Here is a 19,892-nt window from a genome sequence, read left to right on the forward strand (position 1 = left end):
GTACTAATTTATTCCAAGGTACACAAAAATGCTGGAGAAACTCAGTGGGTGCAGCAGCATCTATGGAGCGAAGGAAATAGGCAACGTTTCGACCCGAAACGTTGCCTATTTCCTTCGCTCCATAGATGCTGCTGCACCCGCTGAGTTTCTCCAGCGTTTTTGTGTACCTTCGATTTTCCAGCATCTGCAGTTCCTTCTTAAACACTAATTTATTCCATATTGGGTGGAAACTCGCCATTATACATGTGCTTAGTTAATATCATAATCCATGAAACAATTCTCTGTGGTCAGCCTCATTTCACACTTTTTTGAATAGATCAATGGAGGGGTATTTTTCTTTTTTTAAAAATACAGCGAACAGATTGCAAAGCACGTGTTAAATGGCTCCTTGCTATGCACTGTTTGTATCAGTACATTCAATGGATGTAGGGTTGCTCCGCTGCTCTAGATGTCAGCAGATCTATATCGGTGAGACCAAGCGGAGGTTGGGCGATCGTTTCGCCGAACACCTCCGCTCGGTCCGCAATAACCAAGCTGACCTCCCGGTGGCTCAGCACTTCAACTCCCCCTCCCACTCCACCTCCGACCTCTCTGTCCTGGGTCTCCTCCATGGCCACAGCGAGCAGCACCGGAAATTGGAGGAACAGCACCTCATATTCCGTTTGGGGAGTCTGCACCCCAGGGGCATGAACATCGAATTCTCCCAATTTTGTTAGCCCTTGCTGTCTCCTCCCCCTTCCTTAGCCCCCCTGCTGTCTCCTCCCATCCCCCAGCCTTCTGGCTACTCCTCCTTTTCCCTTTCTTGTCCCCCACCCACCCCCGCCCCCGATCAGTCTGAAGAAGGGTTTCGGCCCGAAACGTTTTAATGTATTTGCTAATAGTGTGTTCATTATTTTGTAAAAGAAGACTAATGAGAATGTTTCTATCTATTTGATGGTTATTTTGGGTACAAAGGAGAGGGCCATAGTGAAGTATATGTAGGTAGGTTGGTGAGTGCTGAAGACACCAATATTGGAGGAGTTGCAGACAGTGAGCAAGGCTGTCAGAAGATACAACAGGATATAGATCAGCTGCAGAAATGGGCAAAGAAATGGCAGGTGGAGTTTAACCCAAGCAAGTGCAAGGTTTCACAATTTGGGAGATTGAATGCAAGGAGCGAAAATATAGGTTTGCCAGGTCGGCTGAGGAATGGTTGATGGAATTTAATACAGAGAAAACAAGAAGCTAGTGCAACTTGGGTGGGGGAGGGATAGAGAGAGAGGGAATGCTGGGGCTACCTGAAGTGAAATAAATCAATATTCATACCACTGGGCTGTAAGCTGCCCAAGCAAAATATGAGATGCTGTTAAACGCAAATTGGAGGAACAGCATCTCATATTTCGCTTGGTTCTCGTTTTCACCCAACAAACAGCTTACAATGGCCTGTTTCCTTTATCATCGTTACTTTTTGTGTATCTTTCATCCATTGTTAATTATCTCTCTACATCATTTATCTATATCTCTCGTTTCCCTTATCCCTAACTAGTGTGAAGAAGTGGCTCGAACCGAAACATCACCTATTCCTTCTCTCCAGAGATGCTGCCTGTCCCGCTGAATTACTCCAGCTTTTTGTGTCTATCTTCGGAGAAATGTGAGGTGTTGCATTTTGGAAAGTGTAACATGGACAGAACCTACACAGTGAATGGAAGGGCTCTGGGAGGTTTTGTAGAGCAGAGGAATCTAGGAGTGCAGGTACATCGTTCATTGGGGTGGCCTCACAGGTAGATAGGGTGGTCAAAAAGCTTTTGGCACTATGGCCTTCATCAATCAGAGTATTGAATATAGAAGCTGGGAGGTTACGTTGTAGTTATACAAGGCGTTGATGAGGCTGCATTTAGAGTATTGTGTTCAGTTCTGGGCACCTTGTTATAGGAAAGATGTTAACAAGTTGGAAAGGGTGCAGAGAAGATTTACAAGGAAGTTGCCAGGCATCGAGGGTCTGAGATATAGAGAGATGTTGAGCAGAATGGGACTCAATTCCCTGGAGCGCTGGAGGGTGAGGGGTAATTTTATAGAGGTGGATAAAATCATGAGAGGAATAGATTGGGTAGACACAGCGTCTCTTGCCCAAGAACCAGAGGGCATAGGTTTAAGATGAAGGTGAAAGATTCTATAGGAATCTGAGGAGTAACGTTTTCCCACAAAGGGTGGTGGGTGTATGGAATGAGCTGCCGGAGAAGGTAGTTGGGACAGGGACTATCGCAATGTTTAAGAAGCAATTAGACAGGCACATGGATAGGACGGGTTTAGAGGAACATGGGCCAAACTCAGGCAGATGGGACTAGTATAGAGGGTGTGGGTAAGTTGGGCCGAAGGGCATGTTTCCAGTGCATGACTCAAAGATAGACACAAAATGCTGGAGTAACTCAGCGGGACAGGCAGCATCTTTGGAGAGAAGGAATGGGCGACATTTCGGGTCGAGACCCTTCTTCAGACTCAAAATAGTTGACACCTTTAATTTTAAACTATGCTTTCCTCAGACAGGGAAAACATCCTTTCGGTATCCATTTTATCAAATGCTCTTGGAATATGATTCGTTTAACTAGTGCAGTGATGGCTGTCTCACCTCTGGAATCAAATAATTGCTTTGACAGTCAATAATTCACTGCATTAGTTCCATGTCTCCTTCCCCCTTCCTACCTCTCAACAATTGATTATAATGGCTGAACAATTGTAATGTTTCAAAGAATGTTGGAGAATATAGATCAGAACAGCATGGGAATATGTCTTTTGGCCCTCAATGTCCCTGCCGAACATGATGCCGAGACAAACACTTATCTGCTTGCACATTTTCCATATCTCCCCATTTCCTGCATATCCGTTTGCCTTTTTACACAAGCCTCTTAAATTCCACTATTAAATCTGCCTCCACCACAAGCCCTTGCATTATTTTCCAGGCTCCCACCACTCAGTGTAAAAAAAAACTTGCCCCGCATATCTCTATTAAACTTTTCCCCTCTCACTTATCTTCCCTCTTGTATTTGATATTTACATTCCAGGGAAAGAGTTCTAACTGTCTATGCCACTCATAATTTTATAGAGCAATTGGGTGGAAGTGCCTGTTTCTGTGCTTTATGACTGTGACATATAAAGGAACCTATGTGAGTCAGTGCTTTGCTATTGCACCATATAATAATCCTTCACCCATGTTAACTTGTTTTATATTCCTTGCAGAATCAATCAATCAATCAATCAAGTTTTATTGGGCTCTTGCAATGAATTTGCCAGCAGCGGTACAATAAAAAAGAACACACAATACACAATAAAAAAATTTAACACAAACATCCACCACAGCATTCATCACTGTGGTGGAAGGCACAAAATTTGGCCAGTCCTCCTCCATTTTCCCCCATGGTTGGGATCTCAACCCTCCGTAGTCGCCGCTGCGGGCATCCAGATGTACAGATAACGTAAGTCCAGGTAAGTCCTGAATCGGTGCCTCCCCACCGGAGACCGCGGCTTCAAGTTGGTGTAGGCTGCAGGCCGGCGGTTGAAGATTTAAAGTCCCCGCCGCTCTGCAGCAAGAAGCACCGCAGACTGCAGGGCCGGCGGTCGGTGCTCCTCGCCAGGGATTCCCGGCGAGGGACCCCGCTCCGGATGGTAAGTCCCCGCCGTGCCCGCGGTGGAAGTAAGCCGCAGGCCGGCCTTCGGAGCTTCTTCTCCTCCGGGGTCCCCAACAAGGGATCCCAGGCTGCGGACTCTGCGTCATCTGGAGCTCTACAGATCGCGGCTTCAGGCTGCCGCGGGCCAGCGAACGGAGCGCTCCCCTCCGGCGACCCCTGGCGAGGGCTCCCCACTCCGCGAGAGTCCGCGCTGCGCCTGCAGCCTAAGCCCCAAGCGCGTCTCCGGGAAAGGCCGCACCGATCCTCGATGTTAGGCGACATGGAAAAAGTCTCCTCTCCGTGGAGGAGGCGACTGAAACAGTTTCCTCTTTACCCCCCCACACCACCCCCCACACAACACACCGAGAAACATTAAAAACATACATTAAGACATACTAAAAAAAAGTAGAAAAACAAACACGCTGCTGGCAGGGCTGCCGGCTTGCAGCGCCCCCACCAAATATGTTTAACCTAGTTGTGACTTACCAAACGTACTGCTGAAAATCTCAAGAAAATTAAGAAAGATTAGGCTTACATACTGATATGGTGGGCGGCGCGACCGACGTCACAGCGGCCTCTGCAGTCTGTCTGGGGTTTTTTTTGTCCCGTTGAGGGTATAGTTTGTAGTGGGCTTTTAAATGTGTATGTGTGGGGGGCGGGGGAAACTTTTAAATCTCTTCCGTGCACGGGGACCCGACCTTTTCCCTGTCGGGTCTCCGTTGTCGTTGGGGCCTAGCACCGTGGAGCGACCTCCAACCGGAACGACCCGGGTGTTCAAGTCACGGAGCCTGCGGAGCTGCGGACCTACCATCGTAGAGCTGGCCAGCTTCGGAGCGTGAGGAGTTCGGAGCGTGGAGAGCTGCGGTGGCCACGGGCTGCGACTCGACTCCAGTGGATGGTGACACCGGGAGCTCGCGGGTCCCCAGTGGGAGACTGCTTTGCGGGGTACCGGCAACAGCGACTTCTCCCGCTCGAATTGCGGGGTCGAGAGTGACCTGGAGCGGGGCCTTACATCGCCCGGCGCGGCTTTAAATGGCCGCGGACTTGCTAGCGCCCGCCGAGGCTCCAACATCAAGACCCGGGGCAGGGCCTTACATTGCCCGGCACGGCTTTAAATGGCCGTGGGACTTGCTAGCATCCGCCAGGGACTTTGACTTTGACCGGGGGAGGAATGGAGAGCAGGGAGAGACAAGACTTTGCCTTCCATCACAGTGAGGAGGAGATTCGCGGTGATGGATGTTTGTGTAAATTGTGTTGGTGTGTGTCTTGGTTCTTTTCTTGTATGGCTGCAGAAACCAAAACCTCATGTGAGGTTCAAATGACAAAGAAATGGTATTGTATTGTATATAATATAAAAATTAGGTGCAGGTGATGAAGTGGAATTTTAGTTAAAAATATAAAAAGATATTAAATTGGCTTCTGGGCTAGCTTACAGCATATATTTAGTCTCAAATTAGGCTTGCCTCAGGTTGCGGTATGTGAGATAATAAATACTATAACATTGTCTCCCAAGTGATAAGCAGAGAAGGAGCTACAGTCATCTCTTTGAAGCAAGATGTCATAAACCAGGTTTCCTATGTTTATGAGGGAGGAGGTGACAAGAGATGAAGCAGAGAAGTAGAAAGATAAAATGTCGTAAACCAAATGGCCAATGATTTTAATATATCTTGTACCATGTGACAAAATGCCTTTGATGTGATGCATTCTGTAGAAACCTTTTCCTGTACCTCTGACCGTGACTAATGTCTGTGGAATGTGCTAAGGTGACAAAGAAACACTATATAATGCAATATAATTCTGTTGTTCAGAGAAGTGGGGGAGGACACGGTGAAGTGTCTGTAATTGCTCACTTGACTTAGAGTTCTTCCTCCCTTTCATCGGCCGATAATAAGTAAAGTTTTGAACTGGTGTACCAAACAGTTTGTGTGGTGTCTGTTTTAAGAAGCGAACCTGTTTAGTGGTTATAAAAGTAGCTTTTTCACAGGAGTAGGCCATTCGGCCCTTCGAGCCAGGAAGTATTTGTTTTAATGGTTAAAATAATGGTATTTTTCTCCGCTGCAGGAAGAACATATGTTGATGAGAAGCAGGAACAGTAGTCGATTATTTGGCCCCATGAGCATCTATTAGATTACGTCTGATCCAGCTTTGGCTTCAACACCACTCTCTCTTTCTCATATTCTTGTGGTCTAAAGCAAAAAGACAAAGTGCTGGAGGAATTCAGTGGGCCAGGCAGCATCTGTGAAGGGAATGGACAGGCGGCATTCTGGGTCATGATCATGGTTCAAACAGATCCTGACCCAAAACCTTGTCAAGATTCAAGCATCTGCAGTCTCTTCTGTAGTTTAAGTATCTGTAAAGAACTTCCCTTTTAAAACATGAAGATTAAAATGGTATAAACTGCTCTTGGTATGTTTTCAGCAGCACCTTGTAAAGTTGTACCAAAGCCCTCCTATTTCATACTCCTTCCAATAAAGCACAATATTCCATTCATCCTCTGATTTACTTGTTATTCCTGCAGGCTAACATTTTATGTTTATTGTACTTGAATGCCCAGAACCTTTTGGCCCAGAGAATTTTGTAGTATCACATGTTTAAATTTATCTTCCTTTGTGTTCTTTTGTCTGATGCTTTTGAAAAACAGAATTCAATTTAATAACTGCAGAAGTAGAATATTCTTGTATTTTGAAGTGCACCGAACTTGCATTTTTCTTTGCTTAACTTCTTAATATTCATTAAAGTTCCACGGGATATTCACCAGTGGAGCAATTTTACGGCGTGGAAATAGGCCCTTTGGCTCAACTTCTCCATGCCGACCAAGATGCCCTATCCACACTAGTCCCATCTGCCTGCGTTTGGCCCATATCCTTCTAAACCTTTCCTATCCGTCTACCTCTCCAATGTCTTTTAAATGACTCAGCTACCTCCTCTGGCAGCTTGCTCCATATACCCACCATCCTTTATGTGAAAAAGCTGCCCCTCAGGCTCCTATTACATCTTTACCCGCTCACCTTAAACCTATGTTCTCTGGTTCTTGATTCTCCAAACTTTGAGTAAATCTGTGCATTTACCCTATCTATTCCCCCCATAATCTTATGCACCTCTATAAGATCCCTCCACTTATCCTCCTGCACTCCAAGGAATAAAGTCCTTGCTTGCCCCACCTCGCCCTATAGCTCAGGCCCTCGAGTCCTGGCAACATCCTTGTAAATTATCCATGCGTCTCTACAGTGACCAAAACTGACCATAATACTCCAAATTTAGCCTCACCAATGTCTTGTACAACTGTAACATCCCAACTTCTAGACTCATTACTCTGGCTGTTGAAGGCCAATGTGCTAAAAGCCTTCTTATTCACCCCATCTATCTATGACGCCACTTTCAAAGAACCAGGCACCTGCACCCCGACATCCCTCTGCTACTAAACTGACCTGAACTCTACAACACTGACCAAGGTCCTGTCTTTCACTGTGAAGGTCCTGCCATGGTTTGACTTCCCAAAATGCAACACTTCACATTTATCTGTATTAATTTCCTTTACCTATTCCTCAGCCCACCCGCCCAACTGATCAAGATCCTGCTGCAATTTTTCATAACATCTTTGCTATCTACGATGCTAGCCATTTTTGTGTTATCTGCAAACTTAGCAAATAAGCCACCAGCCTTTAGAACTTTCCTTGCAGACCAGTCAGTTGAACTTACGGTTGAAAGCGTTTTTTCCACAGGAACTTTGCAATGAAGGGAAGGTGGTGTGGTAAGGATTAAATAAATGAAATATTGTAGTCTTGGGGTAAGTAGAACCTCAGCACATAATAACATTTTGTGTTTGAATACTCTGGCTCTTTGTACAACTTGATGTAACCATACACAATGTTAGTCATCAAACTGAGGCCTATGTTGGGCATGTTTCTCCTCCTTTCATTGGAGACCAGTAGAGGCATCGAGTCAAACAGCATGGAAACAGGCCCTTTGGCCCAACGTCCATGCCGACCAAGAATCATCATCTAAGTTAGTTCCATATCTTTCTAATCTTTTCCTCTCCACATATCTGTCCATATGTCTTTCAAATACTGTCATAGTACCTGCTCTGGCAGTTCGTTCCATACACCCATTGCCCTCGGAGTGTAAACGTTGCTCCTCAGGTTCCTATTAAATCTTGCCGCTCTCATCTTAAACCCATGTCCTCTGGCTAGTCATTCCTCTACCCTGGGAAGACTGTGCATTTACTCTATCTATTCCCCTCATGATTTTATATACCTCTATAAGTTCAGCCCTCAGCTTCCTGTGCTCCAAAGAATAACCATAGACCATACCAAACAGTACAGCAAAAGAACAGTCCCTTTGGCCCTCAATGTCAGTGCCAAAGCAGCTTTTATCTGCCTCCACATAATCCATATCACTACATTGCCTGCATATCCATTTTCCTATCCAAAGTGGTTTAAATGCTGCTATTATAACAGCCTCAAGTCACCATCCTCATTGTAACAAAAACCTGCCCGCACATCTCCTTTAAACTGCACTCAGCAATGCGATGAGTTGCCTACTTCCTATTTCTGATAGCCTCCTTCTCACCATTCTGCTTGTGTGAGGGAGATGATGGCCTTCCCCTTGGTTCTTACACAATGCCAGTCGAGGCTGAGCAATGTACACATCCAGTAAATCGGGACCCATCCAATTCCATCAGGCCAAGTACAACTTAGACAGTTAGTTGTTGCTTCCGGAAGTTTTATTTGACTTAAGGGAAGCGGTGGAACATTTCAGCTCTCCAGGGTTGGTGGTGGCCCAGTCTCTCCCGCTACTGAGGATGGGTCACTCTGTGTAATTGTAAATTTTGGTTTACATTGTCCTTCAGAATTTTGTGCAATCATTGGCATTTGTCCTACCCCAACATCATTTTTAGACCAAAGTGCTGGAGTAACAACGGATCAGGCAGCATCCTGAGATGTAGTCGCTCGTTTCACCATTTTTAGAATGTTTAACTTCAAATTAATTTGTGAATCCTTTTCTCCCTTTTTAAAAAGTAGCAGAACATTAGCAAACATTTTGTCTTCTTGGTTTCATTCCTCCACCCTTTCTGTAATTTAAAACTAAATAGTTTTCCCTCTTTCCTAAGGGACTTTCACCTGAAACATTAACTCAGTTTTTCCCCCACAAATGCAGTTTGACCAAATCAGTGATCACCTAATTCTCAGTTTTTATTTCTGAAATCGAGCATTTGCAGTGTTTTACATTTCGCTGACAGTGGAAGGAGAGAACAGAAGTTCAGCAGCTCACCCATCGATGGACAAGACAGGCACAGCTCACTTCATAGATTACAAGTAACATCTAAGGAATCCAAATGTAGATTCAGTCCCGGTTTACAATAATGACAAGCTTTTCAAGTAATTTTGTGTGGCTGATTGCAATCACCATCACTTCAAGGTAATCAATCACAGCTGATTAGCACAAAACTTTGTAAATTATATTTACAATGGCCTTCATGATTTTATCCATGACCAATTGCTCCTCCGCACGACTCACACCGAATGTTTTAGGTTGACTATTCTTTAACTGTTTGGTATGCCCCTTGTTCAATTTCAAACCAATTGTACCACACTTGTAGAATTCCAATTCTCTGACATTATACTTGTGGTCAAATGTGATTGAATATGAAGGTTAGAACCATTGCCATTTACTCCTTACTTCCCCGTTTACTGGACCTGGAATCCAGAAGGGAGAGAGGCGAGGATCAGTGCAGTCATTGGCCATGGCCTGCGGGTGGTTGTAGTCTAAGAAAGGGTCGTAATTCGCGGTGACAGCAGCGTGGTGATGGTGGCGTTGGTGATGCGGTGGTGACAGTGGTGGCAGCGGTGCTGGTATTACGATGGTGGCAGTGGTGCTGGTAACTACGATGGTGGCAGCTGTGGTTGTGGCAACAGTGGAGGGCATGGCCGGGGCAGTGACAAGGGCTGGGGATGCTGCGGCAGCCTAGTCTGGCACTGAAGACCGGCAGGTCAGTCCATTAACCCGAATTCCGTTATATAGCGATCCGTAAATTGATGCTGCCTGTCTCGCTGAGTTACTCCAGTATTTTGTATATCTTCAGTAAAAGCAAGTGTTTACTGTACATTTAAAATTCCTAAATCAGTTAATATTTTTTTTAAACCAAACCCAGGTCTACACTTCTTCCCACCCTGCTTCCTGTAAAGACTTGATCCCCTACTCCCAATTCCTCCCTCTATGCCGCATCTGTGCCCAGATGAGGCTCTCACTAGGGTCTCCTCGATATCCCGCAGCTCCGCTCTTGCTCCCCCTCCCCCCATTCGTAACAAGGACAGAGTCCCCCTTGTCCTCATCTTCCACCCCATCAGCCGTCGCATACAGCATATAATCCTCCAACATTTTTGCCACCTCCCACAGGATCCCACTACTGGCCACATCTTCCCATCTCCACCCCTTTCTGCTTTCCGCAGAGACCGTTCCCTCCGCAACTCCCTGGTCAACTCGTCCCTCCCCAGGTACTTTCCCCTGCAACCGCAGGAGATGCAACACCTGTCCCGTTACCTCTCCCCTCGACTCCATCCAAGGACCCAAACAGTCTTTCCAGGTGAGGCAGAGGTTCACTTGCACCTCCTCCGACCTGCATCCGTTGTTCCAGGTGTCAACTGCCCATCGGCGAGACCAAGCGCAGGCTCAGCAAACGTTTAGCTGAACACCTCCGCTCGGCCCACCTCAACCTATCTGATCTCCCGGTTGCTCAGCACTTTAACTCCCCCTCCCATTCCCAATCTGACCTTTCTGTCCTGGGCCTCCTCCATTGTCAGAGTGAGGCCCAGCGCAAATTGGAGGAACAGCACCTCATATTTCGCTTGGGTAGCTTACACTCCAACAGTATGAACATTGACTTCCCTAACTTCAAGTAGCCCTTGTTTTCCCTCTCTCTCCATCCCCTCCGCCTTCTCCCCCCAGTCTTACTGTCGCCGACTACATTTTATCTCTGTGCCGCACCCTCCCGACATCAGTCCGAAGAAGGGTCTCGACCCGAAAAGTCACCCATTCCTTCTCTCCAGAGACGCCGCTTGTCCCGCTGAGTTACTCCAGCATTTTGTGTCAACCCAGGTCTTCCCGCATGGCTTACCCACTTGTTCATTTATTATTCCTTTGGTCTATATGTATTTCTAGAATATGAGTTTTCCTTGAGTTTACTTGCAATTTGTAAGTACTTTTTGGTATCTCCCATTTTAGTTTGAATTTCCTTGCCAAATGTTTTATATTGCTCTGGCTTCCTGTAGTATTGACCAGTTCCCATTTTACATAATATTCTCTTTGTTTTGCATCATCTTACCCTGGTATTACTTCAGCATTTGAATAGAGTCTCGCTCTATAAATTCTTGGGCTGCCCCTTAAACTATGTTGTATGGTTTTGTACTTGAAAACATCTGTTGCTGCACAAGGTAGCTAAAAGCTGGGGCTCATGTTGTCGACCTCCCCATAGTGAGCCCTGTCAACTGACCTGACAACAAACAGAGACAGCAGCAGCGCCGCAGCTTGGCCCCAACCCGGAGCATGCGCCCTTATTAGGGCGGGCACCTACGGATGTCGAACCGGATGGCGTCGCCCTGCTGCAGACTTCTGCTGCCCCAAACGCAAGAACAAGAAGAAGCTAAAAGCTAAATAAGATTAAGACATGAAATATGAATGAAAGGTGTTCTATTTCAGGCTCTTTGTGAGGCATGACTGCCACCAAGGACCGTAAACAAGGATGTAAAGTACAAGAAATATTTAGATATAGGTTCAAAGGGTTCAAAAGAAGGTTACAAATATACAGGCAGTCCCTAGGTTTCCTAAGGGTTCTTTTCCTGAAAACTGTCCAGAAGCAATTTTTCCATAAATTATAAATGTCAATTTTATATAGCTACCCATATCATATCACTAGACATACACTTTCCATAATGCTTTCATTTCATTGAATGCTGATTCAATTAGCTAATGCTAATGAACCCTAATGCTACCAATAATTAAACTAATGGAATGAACTCTGTACCTTGCCATTAATGATTACCATGAAACATTTTATTATTATTATTAATCACTTGAAAGATGCTTTAAAAAATATCAGACAAACTGCGTAAAGTCAGATTTTGACATGTCAGGACATCTAATACCCGGAGAGCTCCTGGTTACATGCATTGAAAATTCTGCTTAGTCAACCCAATAAAACTACTGCCTCCTTAATTTTTATCCACTTATGTTTTGATAAGTTATTTACTGAGTATAATAAGCCATTGTAAGACAGCACAATGCTATAAGAGATCAATGAGATGAACAATATGGTGTTGATCAACTCAATAAACAGCGTACCATTGTTTTTCCTTTATTTGAAGAAATCATTTTAAAGAAACAACACTGACTTTATTCCATAAAAGTGAAGTTTTTTCCTGCAAATTCTACTAGAAAATTTACATCAATTGGCAAAATATGTTTTGAAAATGGGAACTGTTTACTGTGGAATACTTGTTCAAGTATGTAAAACAACTTACCTGGCCATCTTGACTAACATGGACCTGATGTATTTGAAGATTGCCCTACGTAAAGAAATGAAAAAACAAACTTATTTTAACATTGATATTGATTACCCCTTTAATCACCTTATTTGTAATCTTTTTGATAATCCATTAAAACATTTGGTAAACTTAAGAAGATAAGGGATTGATTTCAGAATGAGGGAAAGCACATGGCCTATGTTCACTGCCCAATCAATGGGCTGAATCATGCTGGCAGGGCTTGGTGGTTCTGAAGATAATAGCTGGTGTTCTTCCACTCTCATTCTGTAGGCCTAAAATACATTGAATCATGCATGTTAGAGCATCTCTCTCTGCCTCGTTACCGGTTTCCACTTCGAGAGCTGTGGTTTTGCAGTGATTCTTAGCATCATGCTGTGGAATCTGCATCTCTCAGCTTGGATAATGAAAGAGGTTAATGCATTTTTACAGTAATAATTTATTGATTTATAAATGTTTTAATAGCATTTTAAATAGCTGTTTTATTTATTTTTTCAGTAATCATTTACATAAATGTTCATGTATTTTATATTCTTTTGGCAGGGCAAAAGGCCTGTCTCTGGGGTGTAGGTCGCCATGACATGATATACCAAAGATCTTTATCACAGATTTTAAATAAGCCCTCCAGATTTTGACAGGGGACAAAACTCTATCGCCATCCTCACCTCCTGTCAAAGGATTCAAGAGGCCAAGCCTGTGCAGGACACACCTACTGTGACCTTGCTGAGCCTCATAAAAGACTGCTGGCTGTTAGGGTGTCAGGGCCACTGCAGGAGGCAGGGACCAAGTGAGATGAACAAATCCAACACAATTCAGTACACAATGTTAATGAATTACACTTGCACTTAGATTGAAATCTTGACGAGTGGTTCAATTTTCAAAAAGCTTCACCAAAAATCACAACAGCACTCTACAATGATGAATCGACTATGATGTAGTACTGACAACTCAGCTGTGGCTCACAACTGCTGGAATTCAATAAAAACAAGAAAATATTGAAAATACACAGCAGGTTAATCAGGATATATGAAGAGAAAATCCGAGCCTCGTTCAAATGTGCATCCTTCATTGATGTTATATTTTGAGTTCAGTAACAAGCCATTATTTGTTAGGTAAACAATAAAATGTGCTATATTACTCAGTTATCACACTGGAGAGCAACCTCCAACTGTGGAACTCAAGTTCTGTATTAAGGGGAAAGAATAGTAGCTATATGACATATGTGCAAATCCTGATGTTTTCTAAATGAATTTGCCACCAGTGACAAGATTCACGAATAAAATAATTTGGCTGAACATCCAAAAGATTATGAGCTTTTATGGAAATTATGGACTCCACTAAGGGCTGTAAACTCGTACGCCTCCAGACCGCTCCTGCCACCGACACTCCACAACTGGACTGCCTGCAGGCCCCGGGCCTCAACGCTGCCTGCCCGAACACCACCTATCGCCCCCTCACCGATAACGCCGACCCTCGCTGCATCCTCGGTTCCCCCGACTATCGCCGCCATAATGGGACCGCCGAACCTCGCCGGGACCGCTGAATCTTGCCGCCTCACCGGGACTGCCGAACCTCGCTCCCTCACTGGTACCTACAACTAACGGTGCCGCACCGGGACCGCCTAACCTCGCCGCCTCACCGGCCATCCGCTGACCGGGATTTCCGACGCTTCGCCCGCTGACCACAGGCCATTCCCCACAGGCTTCCACCAGTGACTCTACCGACCCTCGCCACTCCACCGCCCTCCAGCAGGCCGCAGCCTTATCTGAGTCCTAGGCTCAGTACCGGGCCTGAAGTCTCCACGCTGCAGACTCTCACATCACGGGGTCTAACTGTGCTGTGCTGGGCCCTAGTGCTCCCCCCCTAACCCGGGGAACCTCAGTGGTCGTTCCACTTGATCTTCCCCTTCCCCCTTTAACCATGTGACTCCAGCTACTCCCCATCCACACTATGGTCCTCATGTCCCCCTCCTGACGACCCACCACCCCCCTACTAGACATCGCCTCGGCCTCCGTCTACTCACCTGCCTTCCCCCATCCTTGCCCTGTGTTCACCATCCCCCCTGACCTCCCCCTCTCTGATACTGAACGGTCTGTCCTCAGCAGAGGCTCAACTTTGTTCCTCTCCATCCCCACCTCAATGAGTTCCGCGCCCGCCACAATGTGGAGCTCTTCTTCCGTCGCCTCCGCATCCAAGCGTTTTTCCATGGGAAAGATTCCTCACCCCTAGTGATGACCCCCTTCTCCTGTCTCCTACGGACCCCCTCCTCTTGGACTCACCCTCATGGCCATCTACCTGCTTTAGACCTTTTTATTTTAAACTGCCAGTGGGACATCAACCGCCTCAAATTTGCCACTCCCCTTTCTCACTCTAACCTCTCCCTCCCTGAACATACAGCCATCGACTCACTCTGCAACAACCCAGACTGGATGATCAAACCTGCCGACAAGGGAGGTGCCATGGAAGTCTAGTGCACTGATCTCTACAAGGCTGAAGCCACGCGCCAACTCTCAGCCACCTCCTCCTACTTATCCTTGGACCATGACCCCACAGATGAGCACCAGGCCACTATCTCTAGCATCATCAACTCCGGTTCCCTGCCCCCCTCCCAAACCTCCAACCTCATCGTTCCCCAGCCCCGCATGGCCCGATTTTACCTTCTCCCCAAAATCCACAAACCTGACTGTCCTGGCAGACCCATTGTTTCTGCTGGTTCATGTCCCACCGAACTTATTTCCACATACCTCGACTCCATCCTATCCCCCCCCCGGTCAAATCCCTCCCTACCTATGCCCAAGACACCTCACACGCTCTTGACCTCCATGACTTCCGTTTTCCAGGCCCCCATTCCCTCATCTTCACCATGGATGTCCAGTCACTCTACACCTCCATCCCCCACCACGAGGGTCTAAAAGCCCTCCACTTCTTCCTCGACCGCAGAAGCAACCAATCCCCTTCTACCGATACTCTCCTCTGCCTAGCGGAGCTGGTCCTTACCCTCAACAACTTTTCGTTTGACTCCTCCCATTCCCTCCAAATCCAAGGCGTAGCTATGGGCACGTGCATGGGCCCCAGCTATGCCTGCCTCGTTGTAGGGTACGTCGAACAATCCGTGTTCGAGGCATACTGTGGCCCTATCCTGAACTCTACCTCCGCTACATCGACGACTGCATTGGTGCTACCTCCTGCACCCATGCAGAACTCACTGACTTCATCCATTTCAGCACTAACTTCCATCCGGCACTCAAGTTCACCTGAACCATTTCCGACATCTCCCTACCATTTCTAGACCTCACCATCTCCATCGCAGGTATTGACCGACATCTACTACAAACCCACTGACTCCCATGGCTATCTGGAATACACTTCTTCCCACCTGTACTTCCTGTAAGGACTCTATCCCCTACTCCCAATTCCTCCGTCTACGCCGCATCTGCACCCAGGATGAGGTGTTCCACACCAGGGCATCGGAGATGTCCTCATTCTTCAGGGAACGGGGGTTCCCCTCTTCGACTATAGATGAGGCTCTCACCAGGGTCTCTTCTATATCCCATAGCTCTGCTCTCACTCCCCATCCCCCCACTCGTAACAAGGGCAGAGTCCCCCTTGTCCTCACCTTCCACCCTACCAGCCTTCACATACAACAGATAATCATCTGACATTTTCGCCACCTCCAACGGGATCCCACCACTGGCCACATCGTCCCATCTCCTCCGCTTTCGGCTTTCTTCCACAGACCGCTTCCTCCGTAATTCCCTGGTCAATTCGTCCCTTCCCACCGAAACCACCCCCTCCCCTGGCACTTTTCCTTGCAGGAAATGCTACACTTGTCGCTTTACCTCCCCCCTTGACTCCATCCAACGACCCAAGCCGTCTTTCCAGGTGCGGCAGAGGTTCACCTGCATCTCCTCCAACCTCATCTATTGCATCCGCTGCTCTAGGTGTCAGCTGCTCTACATCGGTGAGACCAAGCGTAGGCTTGGCGATCGCTTCGCCCAACACCTCCGCTCAGTTTGCAATAACCAACCTAATCTCCCGGTTGCTCAGTACTTCAATTCCCCCTCCCATTCCGAATCCGACCTTTCTGTCCTGGGCCTGCTCCATGGTCCCACCGCAAATTGGAGGACCAGCACCTCATATTTCGCTTGGGTAGTTTACACCCCAGCGGTATGAACATTGACTTCTCCAATTTCAGGTAGGCCTTGCTTTCTCCCTCTTTCCCCTCACCTTTGCAGCTCTCCCCCAGCCCACTGTCTCCGCCTCTTCCTTTCTTCTTCCCGCCCCCTCCACCCCCACATCAGTATGAAGAAGGGTTTCGACCCGAAACATCACCTATTCTTTCGCTCCATAGATGCTGCCTCGCCTGCTGTTTTTCTCCAGCATTTTTGTCTACCGTAAAATATTAGCTACTCTCTTTCTGCAACAAAGGATTACGCTCGCCAGAACTTCACATGAAATAGGTAGAATATTCCATTTTCCATTCTATACTGCCATCGTAGAGTCTGTCCTCACCTTCTCCATCATTCCTTCACTCGTTTATTATATTGTTTACAGTGTACTATGCTTACATATTCAGTTGTACTGCTGCAAGTAAGAATCTCATAGTTCTATCTGGGACATGAAAATAAAACACTCTTGACTTGATATTCAGCAGTTATTTTTAATTTTTTGCCAAACATCAAAGTCACATGAACTGAATATATAAATTTTGAATCATATGCCTCCAACAAAACAAGAATATTATATAGTGTAATCATGCCCACTCCACCCATTGAGGAATTAAAGAATTACAGCAATTTAAAATTGAACATGATAACTTTGGAGAATGTATACAAAAATTACTTCATTGTGAATCATAGTGACAATATCTGCACCCGCACAAGTTAATAAAGCTGGTATTAAGGTCACATTCGCATGTAAGCCAACACCACTCTAACATCAATACAGGTGCACAACCTTTTATCCGGTGTTCCGGAAACCGAAAAACTCCGAAAACCGGCCATTTTTTCCAGGATGTCGTCTGCACACCAAAGCTCGCGTTTGGCGCCAAACTTGACCCGAAACGACCCACGGTCAACCCAGGTCTGTACTACTGTAGCGGCTGCCTCCTCCCCGGAGACCGGGGAGACACTTAAACATCTGTAAATCATTGCTTAAATGTTAGTCAGTTAGTTTGGAGGGCTTTTATGTGAAGGGGGGGGTTTGAAGGGGTAAACTTTAATTCTTAGTCCCCTACCTGGTCGGAGAGGCAGGGAGCGGTCAATGCCTTACCGGGTCGCCGTGCAGTAAGCTCCGCAGCGCTGTGGCCGCCAACTCCCAGCTGGGGCTGCGGGCGGCGCCGGTTGTAGCTCCGACCCCGGCAACTCTACCCCTGGCTGCGAGGCGCTCCAAATCCACCGCCGCCCGCGACCGGACGCCCGCAGCCCCAGCTCCACAAATGTTGGGAGTCGGCGGCGTCGCAGCGCTGGGATACCAGCGGGAAGCGGGCAATGCCTTACCGGGTCGCTGTGCGGTAAGCTCCAGGGCGCTGAGGCCGCCTTCTCCCAACGTTCGCGGAGCTGGGGCTGCGGGCGTCCGGCCGCGGGCGGCGCTGGATTTGGAGCGCCTCGCAGCCAGGGGTCGAGTTGCCGGGGTCGGAGCTACAACCGGCGCCGCCCGCGGCCGGACGGAGCCCCCAGCTCCGCGATGTTGGGAGTCGCCGACCAGGTAGGGGACTAAGAATTAAAGTTTACCCCTTCACCCACCCACCCCACCACCACCACATAAAATCCCTCCAAACTAACTGACTAACATTTATGCAATGATTTACAATGATTCCCCGGTCTCTGGGGAGGAGGCAGCTGCTCCAGACTTTTCAAGCCGCCCGCGCTACCTACCTAATCTACGCTAAAAATCTTCCATTCGGAAATCCGAAAATGTCCGAAATCCGACAAGTGTCTGGTCCCAAGGCTTTCGGATAAAAGGTTGTGCACCTGTACTAAGAATACAATTCTTGTACGTACCAATCTGACAACAACATCTGCAGGTAATCCTGATGGACGTTATTATAAACAATATTCATTATGCAAATTTTGTGGTTTACCAATGGTATAAAATTAGTGATAAAAAGCTTGATTTGATTGTATTTATGTATAATATTATCTGATCTGATTGGATAACATGCAAAACAAAGCTTTTCACTGTACCTCAGTACGTGACTATATTGATCCTGAACCTAAAGTGATCTAAAAACGCAAAAGAGAGAATCTTTGAAGTCTTACCTCACTATCCTGAGTGATTTGTACTTGTTCTCCCTGTGGTACCTGTGCGATATGCAGGTGCCCCTGTACAGCCAGTAGACAGAAAAGGCATGGAAAGGAAAGAGGAAAAAGTATTACTGACTGAAAATAGATCACAAGGATACAAACGTTACCAGAGGAGAAAGGCTGAAGGAACAAATTAATCAAAAATGTATTTAACGATGATTTAACAATACAGATGCAAAATATTATAAATGGCAACCACAAAACAAGACCACTTTAAAACAAAGAGATATTGCAAATATTCCATTAATTTTCTAACCATTCACACAAAGACTAAAATATTTCACGTGACAATGAATGATGGAAAATCAAGTGTACATGTTACATCTGCATAAAATTACGTCCCATATTGGAAGCTTCATTTTATAGAAAACACATTTCTTGGAAACCCATAGCATCTCTTTACATACTGTCCATTTGATCAAAAGCCACTCTCTAGGCAAGCCATAAACACAGGAAAACTTTTAAAGGGCAATTATTGGCAGTCCATTGCTGCTGCCTAGGCCATGTGGAACATAGAAACATAAGAAAGTAATGAAAGTAAGCATGCAGGTACAGCCAGCAGTGAAGAAAGCGAATGGCATGTTGGCCTTCCATAACAAGAGGAGTTGAGTATAGGAGCAAAGAGATCCTTCTGCAGTTGTATAGGGCCCTATTGAGACCACACCTGGAGTATTGTGTGCAGTTTTGGTCCCCTAATTTGAGGAAAGACATTCTTGCTATTGAGGGAGTGCAGCGTAGGTTCACCAAGGTTAATTCCCGGAATGGCGGGACTGTCATATGCCGAGAGAATGGAGCGTCTGGGCTTGTATACTCTGGAATTTAGAAGGATGTGATGGGGTCTTATTGAAACGTATAAGATTATTAAGGGTTTGGACACGCTAGAGGCAGGAAACATGTTCCCGATGTTTGGGGAGTCCAGAACCAGGGGCCACATTTTAAGAATAAGGGGCAAGGCATTTAGAACGGAGATGAGGAAACACTTTTTCACACAGAGCGTTGTGAGTCTGTGGAATTCTCTGCCTCAGAGGGTGGTGGAGGTCAGTTCTCTGGATACTTTCAAGAGAGAGCTAGATAGGGCTCTTAAAGATAGCGGGGTCAGGGGCTTTAGGGAGAAGGCAGGAACGGGGTACTGATGATTGTGGATGATTAACCATGATCACATTGATGGCAGTGCTGGCTTGAAGGGCTGAATGGCCTACTCCTGCACCTAGTGTCTATTGTTTATAAAATGTCTTCCCTGTTAAGTTATTTTAAACACTGAATGACACCACGTATAACCTGTAACAAATACACTGCCTTGTAATCTTTAATGTGGACAAAATGGAGCAACCTTGGAATTAAAAGTAATAGTTGATCTAGCAATCCTGATGAGTGTTTCTACAGATAACATTAACTCCTGAAAGACCTGA

The 19,892-nt window shown here is 46.3% G+C and overlaps 1 protein-coding gene across 4 annotated transcripts in view; it reads right to left on the reverse strand.

Moving 5' to 3' along the window:
• Window positions 1–19,892, reverse strand: part of banp (BTG3 associated nuclear protein) — a 144,034-nt gene that overhangs the window by 27,542 nt on the left and 96,600 nt on the right. For 3 of the 4 annotated variants that reach the window (XM_055649053.1, XM_055649052.1, XM_055649056.1), the window contains exons 10-11: window positions 18,439–18,509; window positions 12,158–12,202 (exon numbers count right to left, since the gene is read on the reverse strand). In XM_055649053.1, coding sequence (XP_055505028.1) covers window positions 12,158–12,202; window positions 18,439–18,509 — 116 coding nt within the window. The remainder of the gene's footprint in view (window positions 1–12,157; window positions 12,203–18,438; window positions 18,510–19,892) is intronic. The other variant, XM_055649055.1, reaches the window with a different exon arrangement.

Source organism: Leucoraja erinacea, chromosome 17 (assembly GCF_028641065.1).
Source record: "Leucoraja erinacea ecotype New England chromosome 17, Leri_hhj_1, whole genome shotgun sequence".
Lineage (NCBI taxonomy): Eukaryota > Metazoa > Chordata > Chondrichthyes > Rajiformes > Rajidae > Leucoraja > Leucoraja erinaceus.